General features: G+C 39.2%; 1 protein-coding gene across 1 annotated transcript; it reads right to left on the reverse strand.

Annotated features, from left to right (window-relative positions):
* Positions 1-944: 944 nt before the first annotated feature.
* Positions 945-20,769, reverse strand: RNF103 (ring finger protein 103). The gene is made up of 4 exons (XM_004465692.4): positions 20,040-20,769; positions 17,681-17,820; positions 6,773-6,888; positions 945-2,957 (listed from the first exon to the last, which is right to left on the reverse strand). The coding sequence occupies exons 1-4, from the start codon at positions 20,263-20,265 to the stop codon at positions 1,385-1,387; spliced, it is 2,055 nt and encodes a 684-aa protein (XP_004465749.2). The 5' UTR covers positions 20,266-20,769; the 3' UTR covers positions 945-1,384.
* Positions 20,770-20,998: the final 229 nt, after the last annotated feature.

Below are 20,998 nucleotides of genomic sequence, written 5' to 3' on the forward strand. Positions count from 1 at the left end.
CCTACAGTGGGACAAACTGACGTGGTGTGCCTCCTGATACCATACAAATGGGGGATACATATCACCTAGGCAATATTCTTTGATTTAAATTTAATCGTGATGAACCATTCAGACAAATTCAGAATGTGGAATATTCTGTAAGACAACTGGCCTGGCCTCTTCAAAAATGTTAGAATTAGGAAAGACTTATCAACAACAATGAAAATGGCAGGGGCCCTGCTCTAGATTAAAGGAAGGAACCAACACGACATTCCAACATAATCCTTGATAAAAACAAAGGATATTTGGGAGGAACTGGGGAGTATGGATTGCATATTAGATAGGTTAAATATTTTGGGTGCAATAACAGTAAGTGGTTATGTAAGAGGAAGTTCTCACTCTTAGGAGATAACATGGTGAGATATTCAGGGGAGAAGCATCATGACGACTGAAATTTATTTTCAAAGGGATCAGCAAAAGAAAAAACAAAGAGAGAGGAAGATGAAAGATAAATCTATGCACACACAATGGAGTTAAAGCCAGTGTACCAACATGCGAACACTTGGTAAATCCACATAAGGCAAAAGGAATGTTTGTTGTACTAAGCTTTCAACTTTTCTGTCATTTTGAAAATTTTCTAATTAAGTTGGAATAACATACTAGGGTCATCTACGTATGACTAATATGCTAGAGTTGATTGCATTTGGATGAATATAGTAAATATTAATGAATGATTTAATACTTAAAAAAAAAAACCTACTGTGAAACTCTTTCCCTTAAGCCAACAAAGCTAAAAGGTGGGCTGAAATCGTCTTTTTGGCCAATGTCAGCGACCTAATTTCTGTTCTTTTTTTCTACATTAGTTAAGAATCATGTTTGACTTACCTGTGAAATTAACCAACCAGCAAAACACCTATAGCATTCAGTCACTATCAAAACAATTTAACATTGGAAAATCTGTAATCTTCTGGTTTTAAAATAATTTATTTCATAGATCTGTTTTAATTTCATGTCTCAGAGCATACATTATTTAACCAAGAGGTGGTGGACAGAGGTTGTAAAAAGGGAGGAAACATTTAGGATAAGAAACCGGCTCAATTCCATTAGAATTTGATCCTACCTTGTAAACTCTTGCTAGGATAAATTTATATCATATTTCTTTTGTGCTTACAAAAAACATTAACTTCTGAATTTCCAATGTTGTAAATAAAAATGTTTACAATTAAGTATGCATTCAGTTGACACACAAGGCAACCAAATATTTGTCATTAACATTAGCATAATGTGTATTTCCTGTTACTGTACTAACATTAAACTAAACCTCAAACCACAAAAACATTGTGACTAACATTCAAAAGGCAAGCTCCAGGATACTCAAAGCTCATGAAGGACGCACTGCACACAGTTAAGGTGGGATGTCACTTGACAAGGGCTGGCGCTGTGCATATGGCTGCTTTTTCTTATAAGAAGGCCACCGGCAAACAGGGCAGCAGTGTCGGCCCCCAGCCAACCACATCACAATGCAATTCTGATGGAACACGTGACCACAAGGCAATCCCATTAGCAAACACCCATTTTCAAAATTCTCTAGGCAAACAACACATTCAGTACAGTGCAACATATCAGTAGGCCAAGTCAGCCAATCAGGCTCCACGTCTTCCTTAGTGTTATATGATCCGTACACCCTCTCCTTCCTCTCGGACAGGCTGATCTGACAACATCTGTTGGCACAGGAACAAGACTCAGCATCACAGTGACTTGCTCTTCCTTGAGAATTGTGAACTATGTTTTGTTTATCTTCAAATACTTCCTTCTCACTGCTAAAAGTGTCTGTGTTTTCACTGTCTGAGTCATTTTCGATATCTTGAGAACCCTCTGACATTTCCTCTTCAGACAGGACTCCACGACATTTAAATTGCCACATTGGTAAGTTTTTTATGTAATCAGTTGGTATCAGAGGATGAAGCCAAAGGTCAGGGAATGCTAACCGCTCCAGGAATAAGTCAGGGTCTTCGTCCCAATCAGATTCTACAGGAAAGTTCTGAAAAGAAGCAATTGGGTGGAAGAGGTAGCTGGTGTACCAGTCCCACAGACTTGATAACCACTCTAAGTTATTGGCGTTGACTTCATCATTGTTGTTGCGCCGTCTCTTCTTCTCAAAGTAATCAATTAGTAAACCATGTCCAAGGTACGTACTAAGAAACAGGGCTGGGTGTGAGGAATAAAACATCCAGTCCGCCCTTACCCAGGAAGCCAGTGTGGTTGTATTGGAATATCTCAACAATTTTAAGCTATATTCATAAAAGCTATCTAGGTAAGGAAGCTGTAAAAAGCCCAAAACTGGTAGCCAGGAAATAATTAATAGAGAATTATATGTCCCTAAAGTGCTTATGAGAACCACAAATCGCTTTATGGTAGCTCCTTGTGTGATAAATAAGTCCATCCAAGCCATAAGGTTAACTAGAACCAAGCTTAAAACAAACAAATCATTTACTTCCGGTTGTAATGAGCGCAAAAACGAATCCATGGCCTGAAGGGATAGAAATTCGCCAGTGTGGTTTCCGTATCTGTAAATTCCTTCGGGAGTTCTAAGTATATAGGATGGCATGCTATGTACACCAATATCTGTCATATAACTCTTGTTGTCCCAATTTTCCACATTAACAAAAATAAATTCAACTCTTCCAGTAAATTTTATACTTAGTGCAGAGAAGAAAGCTGGAGGTTGGTCAAGGTTTGCAAAAAGGTATATTTTTACCCAATATTGGTCACTTTTATTCCATTCTTCTTTCAAATGTTCAGCGTTATAAATGGTTTTGATCCGAGAAGCTGCGTGAGCAGTTATCCACTTAAAAATGTGCTCCACTTCAATTTTGCGTCCACTATACTCTTTAAGCATAACTTTCCCTTTAGAAGTACTCGTCTGTGGAACAGACATAATGAGTGTGGATCGTACCCAGCCTCTTCTCTTGCAGTATCTATAAAAGAGAAACTGTAAGTAAACAGCTAACATGCTCATTTTCACTGTTGTGCAAACAATTTATATATCTTTAGCATCTGAAGTACAGATTTATAAATAACCTCCAAATAATCAAAAGTGATGCCAATACTTGGCAGCTGTGCAAGAGGAAAAGCAGGCTCCCTTTTGGTAGTAATCTTGTATTTCCATGCCACAGCCCCTATTTTTTTTTTTTAAAGAAAATGAAACTTGAACAGCCCTTGAGTCAAGAGAATCAGCAAATACTTCAGCATCTATTCTGCATCATGTGCTGATCAGATCCAAGAGATAATAGAATAATTCCTGCTCACAAGGAATTTAAAATCCTATTTGGGAGACAAAATTCAGAAATATGAAAGTGTATATATTCTCTTGATAAATAATGCAAAAATGTTCATAGAAAGGAAATATCACTGGGATTTGGGGCTACTGAAGGTTTCAGGAAAGGCTGGGGAATTGAGCCAGGTCTTTGAAGGATGGTTCAAATACAGATGGGCAAAGAAGAGAGAAGAAAACTGATGATCTGAGACATTGAGTCCCTGCCTCGAATGCGAGTCCCTCAAGGCTGGGAGCCGTGTCTCGCCTATTTATTAACCCAGGCACCTACAGTGTCCCCTGCACACAGACATTGTTACAAAGAAAGTAATCTGCACAAAAACTAATCAAGAAAAGAGCTACTACATATCCTATATTCTCTTCAATGAAGAGCACAATTTTACTCAATACAGAAGAAAGAGAGACAGAAAGCATTTAGATTAAGAGATTCAATCCAAGGATTATTCCCATTTTACAAAGTAGAAAAACTTCACTGAAATTAAATCATTTGTTTAGGTATGTCAAGTAGGGTTATGATTCTACTCCTTTTGGAGAAGTACCAATTCTTGCTATGAGATTTGTGATATAACCTCTGCCCCTAAAAATAACTAAGTGGAGGATGAAAGGAAACACTGAAAAATGAAAACAACTATTCTATTACTGTGAAGAGATAAGTGAAAACATTTTCTATTTTTCAAATAAAAAGTAATGCTCCCCAAATCCTACCATGTGAAATTTTATACTTCAAATATACCTCAGTAAAGTTGAAAAAAAAAAGAAATCTACCACATGTATACATTCTATTCATTCCAGATTTGTAAATGGTTGGTAATAAATATTTGATTTCTTAAATTATTCAGAATATTGAGAAAGTAAATTTTATGCTTTACTTAATCAGCATGGGTATTTTATTAAATTAAATAATTGCAACACATTCATATGATCAGATTAAGAGGAGAAAATTGACATGACCATGTGGGAAATGGTTTTATGATTATATGATTAATTTTATCAGGAATTTTGTGATATACTTTTAAGATTACTGGAGATGTGTTACAGCCTAAAGACAGAGTTAGTAATGACTCTGGGAAACTATCGGTGACTCAGAGTCACAAGCTTAGCTCTTACTGAGCTGATTCACTTCCTTAACAAGGTTGATTCCCTCAATATCAATATTCTACTTCAACCAAAATAGTTTGAAAGGTATATATTCCTCCAAAATAAATTATCTTCTATCCCTTGACACTGTATTTGATCAATGCAAAATAATAATTCATCAAGATGAACTGTTTTTACTCTCATAAAAAAGGGCCAAGTCAAATACATATAGATAATTGCCTTATTTATACCTTAAGATGTTTAGGTTGCTTTAAGTTTTTAACTACATATTATACTTGTGATGACACATTTCTACTCTTGGTCATTCTTTTTATCTTTTATAACCACCTCAGAGAATATCTGGCTTCTGATCTATAAATTAAATTAGATGACAAAGTCTTTCTGATAGAAAACTTTACAAGGCCTTAGAGCATACATTTCTTTATGTAATAAACAAACATGCTACGAGCTTTCTTTTTAGTTCAAAGGTTAAGTGGTAGTTTAAAGGTTTATTATTCTAGGTAGATTTTAAGAGTACCCATAGGAGAAGAAAATCTACATGCCATCATGTATCTTTCAAATTAAATTATGTTTCCCAGACTTATAAGAATCTCTAGTACTTATGAAACACCAGGCTGCTAATGTATATTTATCCAAAAACTACTCTACAGAAATCCAAAACACAACTTCAGTATATTGTATTGATTTTAAAATCCCACTGCTCAGCAAAAATAAAGACTAATGTACATATCAACTTTTAAGGCTATGGTTAAGAATATGTTAGAATAATGTTTTATTTTACCAGTTTAAAAACTTACTGCTAGTTCAAAAAAATTTTTTTAAGGTCTGAATAAACTCAATGACAATTTCATGAAAATATCCTGCAGTTTTTAAAGTAAACCTTTTGAGATCTCTAACAGAATTTTAATAGTAAAAATGATAGGAAACATGGCTAATGAGATTTAGTGTTTCAGCTTCTGGTGTGTCATGCTATATTTAAAACGAAATCTTGGTATTTCTGTTTATATAATGCTGTTTCTTCAGAGATGCCACTGGTCTCCTCGGCCTTCATGTCTCTCCTTCTACTCCCTTTCCCTTTCCTGCACATTCAAGGTGCCCCATAACCCCTTCCAGCCCGTTTTAACACTCAGCTCCCACAATTACCCTGCCCTCCATCTTCTCTTAAACCATCCTTCATCTCCCCACCCCACCCCCTGCAGACAGACACACATACTGCTTCGCCTTCTGCTTCCTGCAAAGGGGGGAGGGGGAGCATAAACCAGGTAGGAAAGTCCTCTGAGCCCTCTTGACTGGGGAAGGGAGGAGACAGAGCCAGGCAAGGCTACCCCTGCTACAGACGTGGAGAAAGAAATGAAATCTACTGCAAACAGACAGAGTCAGAAGCGGCCCAAAGGTGGTGGTCCTGAACACTCTCAGGGGAGCTGAGCGGCTGAGAAAAGCACTGCTGCGCAATGCGAGGACAAGCACATGCGAGGAGTGGCCCCGGAGGCCATCCAGAGAAGAACGCGCTGTCGCGCTGTCAAAGCAGCAGCAAGATAGCAGTGTACAGGGTTTTGGTATTTAAAAAAATCTGAGATCAAGATAATGACTCAATTGTTCAATATTGATTAAAACACTAGCTGAACAACACTATCTCTGTCTAGTTATATATGACATTGAAATTCTGAACAGTCTTTTTTCTATCTCCCTGTTTTATTCTTCTATTTCTCCATAATTCTCAAAAGAAGAAAAAAATGACCTTGACTAAGCACCATGACCCTGAGCCTTCTATGGCAAGAATATCTGTTACCTTTATTGGCAGCACTAGGAGTGGATATAAGCAGCATTTCAAAGGGGAAAATATGGAATAATGAAATAAATGTGACAGACAATATTAGAGATGAAGACATAAATAAAAACAAATTGACTCTGAGGATTCAAATCTGATTTGGTATACTAGGTTTTAGGGAAAAGGACTATCTAGGAATAGTTGTAGGGAAGACAGAAGTAAGTGCCAAAATGCACACTAGAAGTCAGAATTACAGAAGATTTAGATGAGCGCAGAAGTGTCACTTAAAGCCATGAGTGTGCTGAGGTCTCTTTGGCAAAGAAAACTGAAACGGAAAGGACTGAGGATATACTCTTAAGAACATAGCTACTAGAAAGAACACAGAAGAACCAAAGAAAGACAGAGCAAGAAATATCAGAGAGAAAATAAATAACTTACAGTTTATCAAAAACTATTAATCAAGTTTCTGTGGAGCCAACAGTGTGCTAAACATGATTAGGCTGCAGTTCAAACAGGCTACTAATATCATTGTCTTACTAAACAAGAAAGATCTAGTGAAGATTCACATACTATAAATTGCCTTATCTACTTACCTGGGGTCACTGGAACAGTTAAAAGTGCCTGTACGAATTCCAAATCTTGACACCTTTTTTACCATTTTTTCCCAGTGGATTTTACCCACCACAGGACTTCTGTCATTTGCTATCACCTATTAAAAAAAAAGAAGTAACTTTTAATTATCTAAAATGGAGTTAAACTAGCCATTTATATCTGCAATATAATTTTGCTTTTTTGAAAAAGATATTCCATTCCCAATTCTTGTCTGTTTACTGTATCCTCACAGCATCAATGCAATTCTTGCAGAAGAAAAAATGTCCAACTGGAAAAGATTAAAACATCAAACATGGGGCATTACACTTCTGTACTCTGGCAGTACATAGAGGGAGAGTCAACACCAAATTTTAAATTAACAATGTTCTCCTCTGTGTGGCCTAGTCCCCAGAATTAAGTTACACAGGAAGAATCCTTTCCTTGGCCCTTGGAGTCATTTCTCTTTGCTCTGAAAATTTTAAAATAAAAAATCCTAATAAAGCTTACTAAAATCACCCTGGTGGATTCAATGAGTTTAAATTTCACTTTTCTTCAAAGTATAATCATGGAAGTGTCAAACACGTTTTTCTATTAAACTATGCTTGACTGTATCAATACTGCTACTTATATGGCTTTTTCCTTACAATCATGAAGGTTCTAACATATAAAAAGAATTAACATAATGAATTTTACATTTTTGAACTTCTACTTCAAATGTGCAAATAGCTTTGAAACATGATTAGAATTGGAGGCAAGGATTGAAAAAGAAAAAAGAATTCTAAGTTAACCTTCAAAATATGTAATGCCTCCTTTCATTTTATAAATGTTAGCCTTTCTAATTGTCAACATCTTTCCCCTTTATCCCTTAATCTTCCTGCCTTGAATGAAAGCAGAATTTCAATAAACAAAACAAAACATTAACAATTAAAAACAAAAACATATTAAATGGGAACTTAAAGGAAAGTCAAAAATGTCTAACATCTTCATGAAACCAGCTGCTTGATTAATTTTAAGTCCAGGGTAATATGGGCCAAATTTGTTTTCATGAAATTACTGAAGCTATTCAATTCAAAAGTACAACAAACACCCTGGGGGCCTCTAATCTTTCTGAGAGGAAGGGCCATTTTTCACATTCACAAAGCCTCCAGGAAATGAAATCCTGGGGATGTGGGTGAAATGAGAATCAACAGTCAACTCCCTGACAGAGGCAAAAGGTGGAGCTTCCTCACTGCCGCCTCTTTGCTGGGAGGGCTAACAAATTTCAGAGAGCAGGAGGAGAGACCACAGCGCACTGGCAGCTGCACTGAAGTTCACTCCATCTGCAAGCAGGTAACTGCCCAGTGACCCGTCATATGCCCTTGAGGCCATCATATGCACATGGACAGAGACATAAATCCAGAGCTAACGTGTTTAATACAACCTAGATGCTAAATAACCACACATGCACACAATTTAGCACATTAAGCCTATGACTTTGATACCACTTGGGATGGTTAATTTCATGTGCCCACTTGGCAGGGTTATGGTGTTCGGTTCTTTGGTCAAGCAAGCACTGGCCTGATTGTTACCATGAGGGTAGTTCATGGATTTAAACCACTAGTCAGGCAGAGTGGGTGTAGCTCAGCGGTTGAGCACCTGCTTCGCATGTATTAGGTCCCGGGTTCAATCTCTGGTACCTACTAAAAACAATTTAATCGCTACTCAGTTGATTGCATCTACAGCTAATTACATCTACAATCTACATCTTCAAAAGGAGATTGCCTTCAGCAGTGAGTGAAGTATCATTCAACCAGTTGAAGGTCTTGCAGGGAGAACCGATAATTTCAACAGTCAGAGAGAAGAAATTTCTATCTTTACTACAGTTTATCAAAAACTATTACAGATGGCCCGCTTCTCCTGGGGAATTCATCATCACCTTCCTGAATTTCTAACTAGAGGTCTGCCTTATGGAATTGACTTGCCAATCCCCACAGTCACATAAGCCAATCTCTATAATGAATCTCTTAATATCTATCTATGCATATATATTGTTGGTTCTGTTTCTCCGGAGAACGCTGACCAATACACCATCTTTTAATGAAAACAGTTTTATTCAGGAAGAGGATGAGTTTTTATTCAAATGTTCTGATGGTTGAGGTAACCAGGAACAGGCCAATCTGAAGAAACAGCCTTAGTAGATAAAAGCTCTTTTTAAAGCGGTTTATACCAGTTACACTACTCAATAGGTCCCTAGATTTCATATTTTTCCTTGGTGCAAAAGTGCTTTATAAGTTTTACTTGGAGAAATAGAGAGATGAAGCAAGGTGGAATTTTTTTTTTTTCGCTACCACTTAAGAATCAATGCGGTAGTTATTTTTTCAGGCAAGTAATCAAAGAATTTGGTGGCAGATCAATTAAATGACTATAAAATTATTAATATCTTCACAAAATAACTCATCTCTCTGAGTCATGGCACAACAAAATACTCTAAGCCCATTACTAGTGCATCACACCAGTAAGAGTCCCCAACATATAGCCCACACCCTGAAAGTATGCATGATGAGTCTGAGGGGCATTCATACTGCCATCTTATTAGAAGGGGAAACACATTCCTTGGCAGTTCAAGGAGGTTGTGTTTTCTGAGGGGAGGAGACTAGAAAACACTAGAAAAATGTGTAGCCTGAGCTCTAGATCTGGAGCAGACCTAGTAACAGAAGAGAAGTGTTGCAACCCTTCCAGTCCCCTTTCCAGGGTATGTATCTGTCTTTCTAACTGGAGTCCCTACACGTGTTCACCAGTGTACCTACTGCTGCTATCATTAAAAATTCCAACTGACCTAAACAACTTCAGCTTTTAACGACTTACCAATTCTTCTTTCACTTATACAGGCTTACTAAAACTTTCATGTTTTTTATTTCTTTTATGAGAGTCCCTCTCCCAGCAACCTGGCTGGATGTTTTCTGGACAAATATTAGTATAAAAGTACCTTGCTATGCAAATATACTTCTATATTCTTGACCACAGTCAGAAATAAAGATATGTCCAAATCAGTGCATTTAAAAATACAATTTGTATAGATATATTTTCAGAGGAAGGTAGGGGTTTATTACTGACCAGATTTGGCATATCTTTTTCTTTTTTTATGAATTAAAGCCATTGTAGGTTTACAGAAAAATCATTTAGAAAGTGGATTTTTGATATAACAACTCCCTCCCACATGCAGATTTCCCTTATTAACATTAGTGTGGTACCTTTGTTAAAATTGATGAAACAATATTATACTATAAATCACAGTACTTGGCATACATAAGGTTCACTCTTTGTGGTGCATATTCCTATGGTTTTTTGTTTTTTATCTTAGTAACATATATACAACCTAAAATTTCCCATTTTGACCACTTTCAATGATATAATTCAGTGCTATTACATTCACAACATTGTGCTACCATCACCACCATCTATTATCAAAGCTGTTTCCATCGCCCCAAACAGAAACTCTGTACCCATTAAGCGTTAACTCCCAGTTTCCTACACCAACCCCAGGCCCTGGTGACCTGTATTCTAGTTTCTGACTCTATGAATTGACTTATTCCAATTATTTCATATCAGCGAGATCATACGATACTTTTTTCTGTCTGGTTTCTTTCACTCAGCATGGTATCGTCAAGGGCCATCCATACTGTCACATATATCACAACTTCATTCCTTTTTCCGGCTCAATAACCCATCGTATAGATGTACCACATTTTGTTTACCCATTCATAGCTGATGGACACTAGGGTTGCTTCCACCTTTTGGCAACTGTGAATAAAGCCACTATGAACATCTGTTCGAGTCCCTGTTTTCAATTCTTTTGACTATATACCCAGCAGTGGCATTGATGGGTCATACAAAAATTCTAGTTATCTTTCTGAGTTAACTACCAAACTGTTTTCAACAGCAGCCACACCATTTTACATTCCCACCAGCAAAGAACAATGTGTTCCTATTTTTCCATATTCTCTGATACTTTTTTAAAAAAATGGTAGCCATTCTACTGGGTGAGAAATGTTCTCATTGTGATTTTGATTTGCATTTCCCTGATGGATAATGATGTTGAGCATCTTTTGAGATGCTTACTGGCCATCTGTATATCTTCTCTGGAGAAATGTCTATTCCAGTCTTTCCCCCATTTTTTAATTGGGTTGTTTCTCTTTTTGGTTGTTGTGTTGTAGGATTTCTTCCTATATTCTGGTTATTAAACCCTTATTGGATATGTGGTTTCCAATTATTTATCTTTTTACTTTGATGCATATTTTTAATTTTGATGAAACCTCTTTTTTCTTTTATTGCTTGTGCTTTTGGTATAAAGCCTAAGAAGCCACTGCCTAATACAAGGTCCTGAAGAAGCTTCCCTATGTTTCCTTCTAGGCATTTTATAGCTTCGGTTCTTTAGTATTTAGGTCTTTGAATAAGTATGAGTTAATTTTTATATATGGTGTGAAGTAGCGGTCCACCTTCATTCTTTGCATATGGATATCCAGTTTCCCCAGCACCATTTGCCGAAAAGATTCCTTTTCAATTAAGAAGATTGGCACCCTTATCAAAAACAATTGGCCACAGATGTGGGGGTTGATTTGTAACTCTCAATTCAATTTCATTTGTCTATATGTTTGTTCTTATGTCAGTCCATGCTGTTTTACTTTAGCTTTGTAATAAGTTTTAAAATGAGTAAGTGTTAAGTTCTCCAACTTCATTCTTTTTCAAGATGTTTTTTGGCTATTCAGGGCCCCTTACCTTTCCATACAAATATTTTTTCAACAAATCAATTTTATTGATACATATTAATAAATCCATATAAATTTGATGACTGGCTTTTCCATTTAAGCAAAGAAGTTTTACTTCTTCCTTTCCAGTTTGGATACTTTTCATTTCTTTTTCTTGCCTGAATGCTCTAGCTAGAACCTCTAGCGCTATATTAAACAACAGTGGTTAACTGGGCATTCTTGTCTTGTTCCTGAGCGCAATAGGAAAGCTTTCAATTTTCCACCATTGGGTATGGTGTTAGCTGCGGGTTTTTTCACATATGAACTTTATCATGTTGAGAAGTTTCGTTCTATTTCTAATTTTCTAAGTGTTTTTGTCAAGAAAGGGTGCTGGATTTTGTCAGATACCTTTTCTGAGTCAACTGAGATGATCATGTGGTTTTATTTTTCTATTGATGTGGTATATTCCATTAGTTCATTTTCTTACATTGAACCATGCTATGTACTGGGCATAAATCCCAACTGATCATGATGTATAATTATTTTACTGTGCCAATGGATTTGGTTTACTAGTATATTGTTGAGGATTTTTTTTGCATATCCATTCATAAGGAATATTGGTCTATATATTCTTTCTTTGCGGTATTATTTATCTGGATTTGATATTAGGGAACTGCCCTCATAGAATGAGTTAAGAAGTGTGTTCTCTTCAATTTTTTGGAAGAATTTGAGGAGGATTGGTATTAATTCTTTTTGGAGAGTTTTGTAAAAATTCAACAGTAAAGGCACCAGGTCCTGGGCTTTTTTTTTTTTTTTTTTTTTGATAGGAAGTTTCTGATTGTTGAGTCAATGTCTTTACTTGTGATTGGTTTGCTGAGGTCTTTTATTTCTTCTTAAGTCATTATAGGTAGTTTGTGTTTTTCTGGGAATTTGTCCATTTTATCTCGAGTGTCTAATTTGTTGATATGCAGGCATTCATAATACCCTCTTATAATCTTGTCTCTTACTATGGGGTCAGTAGTAATGCCCTCCCTGCCTTTCGTAATTTTAGCTTTTTGTTCTCCCTTCTTCCCTCAGTTTAGCTAATCTTCCATTTTGAGTCCCTTCTAATTTCTTCCTGTATTTGTTTTCAGATATTTTGTTTTTACCTTAAAGGTAACATCTTTAGCCTCTAACACTCAACATTTGATTTGCTACCATTTTAACTTCATTAGCATATACATACACTATTCCTAACCCGTCCCCCTAGCGTTTTGGTTTTTTTTTTTTTGTTAACTCGGGGATTTAGTCCCTGATCTCTCTGTTCCTTAAGTTAATATCCAGCTAATGGTTTGACAGTGATTTCCCTGATTGCCAGGACTAATAAAAACAACCAATGTAAAAAACACCTTTCACAGCCCTTGCGAATTGGCTGTGCTGGCGGCTGCTTTCCCTCCGAGTGTAGGCCTCCTATCAAGATCAGCCCTAATTTAATGTGCAGTCTCCTGGGCCTGTTCTGAGCTCATGCTTGCTCCCGTTTATGGAATATAAATGCCCCTCTACGCCCGATGAAACCGTTTCTCCCCCTCCTGGGGCTCCACTGTACGACTTAAAGCAGGCGGTCTTTTGCAGGTCATTCTGACTTCATGGTTTCGCATACTGCTTCAGCTGTGATCAAGCTGCTTCCGTCTGTGCGGCAGGTTCTCTGAGGGTAAGCCACAGAATCCTAGTTTCGGTCAGGCTTTCAGGCTACCACCCAACAGATTAGCCCTGATACACAGACACCCTAGTATGCACATAAGGGGTACTCTGCTCCCTCCAGAGCAGGACCTGGTCACCACAATGGCAGCACAGGCTGGTTCCACACAGCACTGGGGAGGACTTAAGGACAAGTCAGCAAGGGCACCATGAACTTCTCCTGCGTTTAAAGCTAAGTTTTCTTGATTTGGCACTTGGCCAATTACTGTAACCCTTTAAATGTTCTCCATAATTTTGAAGATGATGGTTTTGTCAGGTTTTGCTTGTTGGAGCACCTTATGCCTTCGTGGTGGTCACCCTAAAGCCTTGGCACATCCCTTTTAATCCTGTGAATCCCCACGCAACCACATCCAGGGTTAATTAGGAAACACAACTCCTTGAACAACAGGAGTGTTATGCTATGATATTTTCTGCATTTCTCAGTATTTTATTTTAATAGGGAGTCTATACTTATAAAATCATAAACCTAAGTACACGCAAACTGCAAAATCATTAAATGTGAGGATAAGTGTTTAACAAAACAAAACTCAAAGGCATTTATATGTTTTGTATTCTCACTAACTTACTTTATGAATAAAGTGAATAAAAGTTTTTCACCAATACAAAATAAAGGGTCATTTATTTTTCCTCTAGACTAGTGTTGAAAGGAATAAACAAGTTAGAATTTCCCTGAACAAAACTATTTGTCTAGGAGCAAAGATAAACAAGTTTAATAATAGCTATTAACTCTTTTCAGCCAAACAGGAAATACATTAACTTAGTACTTCAGTAAATACAGACCCAAAGCTTTACTTTAAGTCATATGACACTTTTCTCTGCCATCCCAATTCCGGATATTTTAAATTCTTAATGTTATTTTTTACACAGCTAGTAGGGAACAAATATCACAATGTTTCTTTGAACTATGACAAAAATCAAAAGAGAGAAACATAAATGTTAAGTGGGGACAAATCCAGAAAATCCATAAATTATGCTAGTTTTTCCATTTCAGAAGCCTAATCATTGTGCCATCTGTCTCTGAGACCAAGAGTCTTTTGAAAGAAAAGTAAATGTCTTCTATTTGTGATGCTTAGAATAGGACAGGGTGGCAGAAGAACAGAAAAATCCACTGGAAAAGAAACAGCTAATGAAAGATACAAACCTAGGTCGGGAACAAAGGAGGAGACTTACAATGTTAGAAAAAACTTATTAAAAAAAAAAAAGGACTTGGTTCTTATATAGATTACACAGTGCATCACTGCTAGAGATGTCACATATATGTCACTACCTTGAAAACTAAAATTAGTTCTGCTCACCTCAATTACAGAGAATACAGGATAGACACAGAAAAGTTTGACATGAAAAGGAGTATTCACTTTGCTTTAACATAAGGATAATTCAGGAGTCAATTGTGAAGGCAGGCTCACCCGCATACTGTGGAGAGCCGCTGGCCCGCAAGTGCCCCGGAGAGCCGACTCAGCAAGGTGACGCAACAAAAAGGGGACAAGTTAAAAAACAACACACACACAAACACAGAATAACGCACAGCGAATGGACACAGAGAGCAAAACAACTAGTAAGCTGCGGTGGGGGAGGGGGTTGGAAATAAAATACAGACACAGAAGAACACACAGCGAATGGACACAGAGAGCAGACAGCAAGCAAGATGCAAAGGGGGGATTAAAAAAAATAGAAAAGAAAAAAAAAATAGAAAAGATAATTCAAATTGTTAAAAACTGAACTCTTGAAAGTTATCCTTTAAAAGGAAATTAGATACATATGATACAAGCAAAGAATGGAGGAAATTGAGAGACAATTTCTCTTTTGTACCTAGCAGATATTTTCAAATTTAAGTAAAATTTTCTCTTCTCTTTTAGGAGGTACCAGGGATTGAACCCAAGACCTCATACATGCAAAGTAGGTACCCAACCACTGAGCTGCACTGGCTCGACTCTAACTCTCTTGTAAATGCTTAAACCAGGGTGTCTATGCTGATTAGCGAAGCTGGTTAGTTCATGGCATCAAGGACAGGATATCACGCTCAACTGTCTCAGCTGGCCTGACAAAGACTGCTCTCCAGCTCAAGCCAGCCATTTGACAAACGTAAGCCACTGGCCCTAAAGAATGTAAACCTGACAGTGGTGATCAGTACAGACTTCAAGGGTCACTGGAAAAAATTAAGTGATTTTTATATGCATCATTTTTAAATACTCAAAAACCATGTAAATTCATTCCATTTTCCCTAGGAGTTGAGTTTCAATTATAAATATCTATCAGATTTAGAAAGTATTTTCAGAGACAAATAATTTAGTAACTATAATTTATAATGCTATCGTTCACTATTATTGTTCTTCACTTCCTAAATTCAAGTGTCGCCTTACCAGAGTCCCCGTCACCCTGTCCTCCTTACCCTGCTTACTTTTTTTCTTAATACTCTTTCTACTCACTGGTGTAAAAATAAATATTTATTTAGTGCCGGCTTCTCCCAACTGGAATGTGAACTCCCCAAAAGAGCAAGAACTGAGGCTGGTGTGTATTCCCTTCTATGTTCCTGGGGTCCAGAATATGTCTCAGTGTCTACTGAATAAACTGTTCAATGAATTTTGTCACGGATTAAAGGACTTTAATCCATGGATACTGGTAAGAGGAAGTAATAAATACAAAAAGCAGGAAATCATTTATAAGCCAAGAACACATTACTAATTAATGAGGAAGAATGTGTGTGTTATCCACAGGCAGCAGCCTGTAATGGTAAAAGTACCTAAAAGAACTTCTAGACTTTTGACATGACTCTTCCAAGTCTGGATGACACTCAGCATCTTCACCATTCATCTCAAGGATGATTCAAGGTGGGTGACAAACATTTAGACACAGAACACAGGGCAATGAGACTGGCCACTCAACTAAACCTTATTAATAACTCTTAAACTACCAACACCAATAAGTTTTCCTCAGTCAGACTATTAGAAATAAACACTAGGGAAAAGAAATGAAATAACAATTTACTTTAAATTAAAGCTTTAGAGATACACCACAGCTTATTTTTAAGTACAAATTAAATAATCCAGAAATAAATGAGAAGAATTCTAATGGATAACATGTAGACAGTACCCATACTCTCCCAGGCTCTCCCTTTGCTGAACTGAAAAAGTACTGCATTCTCTGGAGGCTTGGAGGTCAAATACAGAAGGCTGCAGGGAAAAGAAAGCCCATGGATAGCCAATGTACTCATCTGAAGAGTTACCAAACCTCAACCCTTCACACAGTGGACTAAGTATTACCATTCCGGCCTCTTTAAATGTATATGTATTTATCCGAAGTCACATGCAATAGGAAATCTCTATCCAGGATCAACACTGCAAGTCAATTCTAAGACCAAACCTGCAACTAAAGTCTCTGACCTCATAGCTTTTTCTACCATATCTTGCAATCTTTGATCTCAGAAAGAAATACCCAGAAGTTATTTTGCTTAATTCCACCCTGAACCAAACTTTGCCAAGCCCAGTATGAAATGACATGAATGTGGGACAAGAATTAACAGAGCTCAGAATTGATCTGATTCAGTATTACTAATTAGTCTCATGACTTTGGGCAAGCTACTTTACCTCTTCAGAGCTTCAGAGTCAATCTGATATGACTCCCAAGCTTCAGCCATTCTTAGACTACTTTCATAATTCTAGCCCCATTCATGCTGCTAATTTTCTTAATATGTTACATAAAGTTACATAGTTTTATTTAATTAAATTTAGCCTTATCCTAAACAATATTTATGAAATCATAGTTAATATGCTACAATTTTTTCCAATTTACTTCAAAACAGAAATGATCAATAATATGTGTCAGTCATTTATCATGAATGGCACATGAAACACACTTTGGGAAACATAAAAGATAATTGTTTAGGTCCTTGAGAGCTCCAAAATTCTCATATGCTAATTAAATTTCACAGTTTTGACCTCATAAGAATTAGGATAAAAAATTATAATCTCATCCATATCATAAGCAAAGTAAGGAGCATTCCCCCTGGCACCCCCTCCACCCACCAAAGTTAGCTATTTTCTTAACTGAAGGATTCCTTTACTTTCACTTTAGGATTCTTTCTTTAGATACAAAATTATTTGGACCACTGAATTCAAAACTGAATTGTTAACAACTGAGAAAACCCTGCAAAGCATGAAATATAAAGAATATACAGGTATTTTTCACTTATATGAGGATCTAACAACGAAAATGGATTTGCTTCTGCTTATTCTAAACAAGTCAACTCCCTTTCCCCTCCAATTTTCATTTTCCTTGTTCTGCAAAACCTCTTTAAGAGGACACTGGAGCCTCCCTTTGAGAATTGAGTAATGCCTAAGAAACAGGTATAAGTACACTGAGGTATGACTGACCAGTGAATACTATTTTGGTAAAAATTTCTCTCTTTTAAGTGTTATCAAATTATCAAGAGCTATTAACTGTTTCTGATACCTGCACCAGCCAAATGCCATCTTTTGTGTCTTCTACAAGCTCATAGAAGTGCATTTCACCACTGAAATTGGTACTAGAAACGGATTCAGATGCTTCTTCTTCCTTCAGAGCAGAATAGAGCTCACCCTCCATCAAGTTACCTGAAGAAAGGTAAAAATAACACTAATAATTAGATTTCAAACAGGAAAATATACAAAAATCCCACTTTCCCAACATCAAAGATTAATTCCCTATTTTACTGATAAGAATCATATCAATGAACTCTATAGGAAAGAACAGCAGAATCTAAATATACCCATTAAGATTCATACATATGTTAAGTATGAAGTAAGAAATAAAAAAAAAGAGGTAAAAATTCATCTCCTCATGGAGCATACATTCTAATGGGATTATCACATAATTAGGAAGTTACTGAATTTATACAGTTCAAAAAAAATCACAATTAACTTTTCAGTTTTGCCTGACATGTCCAGGCCTCAAGTAATTTTTTAAATGGTACAGTTTATGTACTTTTGAGCTAAAAGATTCAGAAATGGGTTTAGAGAATTTGCCATCAGTCCTGCTGAAAATAGTAACAGGGTTTATATCACTCAGAGATTAGGACTTTATGAGGAACAAACTTCATATTTATACATAAATTTACAGGGTAAATTTAGAGCTCATATTGTCAAAAGGAAAGGAAAGCACTAATGTTAAATTCTCTAACTTTTGTCTTAAACATTAAACAGTGAGAAACCAAGGATAGGACCATGATAAGAGCAAAGTTACTCACAACAAACACTTAAATTTTAATGTTACATTACTATAACAAGTCTTCTCTGTTATAAAATGTGTGATGAGCCATATTTTGGGGATCTGTGGGTATTCTTTAGATTGTATGTGGGCTCCTGTACAAAGTGACAAGTGCTTTTAACTCCCCTCCCCCAAAGCAACAATAAACAAAATAATTAAAAGTGAACATTTAAAAAATGTGTGGTCAAATTACTTTACCATGAAAAATGGTTTGGCTTTGGCAGTTGAAGACATTTCTAAACCTAGAGATTTTATTTATACAAATCTTTTAGTTTAGTTACTCCATTTATTTTCCCCCTGTGGTAGAAATAAAAGTCACCACAGACCAGTCAGTAAAGAATAGGCAAGAAAAAAAAACAATCTTACGTATTTTCTAAAGAAAAATTTATCACTCTTGCAGAAAAGGTTCCCCCCCACTCCATCCTGGTAAGATTATATGTGTTTCATAATCCTTAACCTGCGAATACGCAATAAATATGTGTTCAAATAATGATGCAATAAACTCTGGAATCAGAATTCTTCTCTATCACTATAGGGTACTGAATGGCTATAGGGCACTAAATAAGAGATAGTCTTATCTTGTAAGAGACACAGCTGACAGCTAAACTTGAAACAACAGAAAAGATAACCATCAGTTCCGAGTGTATGCTGCAGCAACCCAGAATGCCTTTCTCAAATTACAACATGTTCCCCTTTCGGGAAGGATATCTAAACAAAGTTATACTTTGTCCAGGAGTAAAAAAAAAAAAAAAAACAATAACCGCAGTTCTCACCCAATCCTTCCCAAACCAACTGCTACTGAAAATGCATTCCTTCAGTTGTTATATATTTTGTAAGCGTTATTTCAATTCTATCCCCCAAGTCATTTAAGTTCGTGCAGCAGTGCCTGTCACACAGAAGGGAAAAAAAATTACACCCAAGAATCAGAAAAATGTGTAGTCCTGACCAAGAGATAAACTCTTTGAAAACAAAACGTAACTGCTGAGGCAGGCCTTTACACAAACGCTCACCTTATTTTTTTACCCCAAGTCTGAGAAGCTACTAGTAGACAGTGGACATCTCCTATTTACACCATTATAGGAAACGTTAATGCCAGGGAAGTATATTACTTAAACATATTAGCACATGCCTCTCGGATACCGTCTCCCAGTGACATTTTTTTTCCCTCCGGGTGAGCTGCAATCACTACCGTGGCAAGTGCTCCCTAAGCAACGTTTTGGAGTTTTTCTTTCCTTTATATTCTTCCGACTGGACTCAAAACGCTTTCCCGTTTGCAAGTGATGACATTCCCGCATTCCGAGGAAAGCGCTGAACTCAGTCAACAACGCTACGAAGCCGCGCTCGAAACTGTGCTTTAAAAATGAACCTTAAAACCCCGCAAACAACGCCAGCGCCCCTCTCCAGACGGCGACGCGCGCAGCCACCCCTCGCGAGGGGCCGCGGGGCCGGGGGCCGGGGACGCGGGGGCCGGGGACGCGGGGGCCGGGGACGCGGGGGCCGGGGACGGGCCCGGGGCGGGGGCCGGGGACGCGGCCGGGGACGCGGGCGCCCGGGCGCCGGCACTCGCCTGACTTCTCCACCAGCGCCCGCACGTCCTTCTTCTCGGGCAGCCCCGAGTAGCCCAGCCCGCGGCACTCGAGGATGGCCTTGAGCTTCTGGAAGCTCAGCGCCACCGGGTCCACCAGCTGCGTGGCGAAGAGGCCCGTCTCGTACCACACGATGGCCTCGAAGAAGCGGGCCAGCACGAACAGCACCAGGAAGTAGAGGAGCAGGAAGAAGAGCTTCAGCCACATCTTCCCCGGCGGCCTCTCCCTCAGGGAGCCCGAGACGCGGCCGGCGGGCGCCGAGGGCCGGGGGCGTGTGCGGGCCGCGCGCGGGCGCGGGCCGAGGACGCGGCGCGGGGCCTTCCGGTCAGGAGGCGACGGGCGCGAGGGCGCGGCGGCCAGGCGCCCCCATGCGCTCAGCGCCGCCGGGCGGGCGACGCGGGCGGCCCGAGGGGCGGTTGGGGCCGCGCGGCCGCGGAGGGGCCCCCGCGGGACGGCTCAGGAGGGCGCGGCGCTCGGCCCGGCTCCCGGGCCCCAGGCCCCGCCGGCCGCCCCGGCCCCGCAAGGAGCGCGGCGGGCACCGCGGCGGCCGCTCCAGGGTCGCTCGGGCCGCTCAGGCGGGCGGGGGCGGCGCGGCCTCGGCTGAGGGGAGTCGAGCGCGCAGGGCAGCGGGGCCCGGGGCGAGACGCACGGGCAGGCCGCGCTCGGCCGCGCTCGGCTTTCGGGCTGCCTCCGGGCCTCGCAGCGCCCGGCCCGTGCGGATGCGCTGCGCGGCTCGCGGCCGCCGTCCCCGCCGCCCCCCGAGGCCGCCGCCGTGGCCCCTGGAGCAGAGGCTCAGCCGCGGCCGCGGTCGGAGCCGAGACATAACAACTGACGTCGGCGGGGGCGGGGCCTCGGGCCCGGGGGCGGGGCCGCGGCGGGGGCGGGGCCGCGGCGGGGCTGAGAGAGGGCGCCCCCTGGCGCTGGGGCTGGGGGACTGGGG

The sequence above is a fragment of the Dasypus novemcinctus genome, chromosome 17 (genome assembly GCF_030445035.2).
Source record: "Dasypus novemcinctus isolate mDasNov1 chromosome 17, mDasNov1.1.hap2, whole genome shotgun sequence".
Taxonomy (NCBI): domain Eukaryota; kingdom Metazoa; phylum Chordata; class Mammalia; order Cingulata; family Dasypodidae; genus Dasypus; species Dasypus novemcinctus.

What these genes read in the sequence shown, in the direction of transcription:
- RNF103 (XM_004465692.4), bottom strand. Translation starts at nt 20,265, where the DNA reads ATGTGGCTGAAGCTCTTCTTCCTGCTCCTCTACTTCCTGGTGCTGTTC. An exon ending in GGCGCTGGTGGAGAAGTCAG is followed by an intron (nt 17,821 to 20,039) that starts GCGAGTGCCGGC and finishes ACCTTTCTTCAG; the next exon opens with GTAACTTGATGGAGGGTGAG. An exon ending in ATGGCATTTGGCTGGTGCAG is followed by an intron (nt 6,889 to 17,680) that starts GTATCAGAAACA and finishes TTTTTTTAATAG; the next exon opens with GTGATAGCAAATGACAGAAG.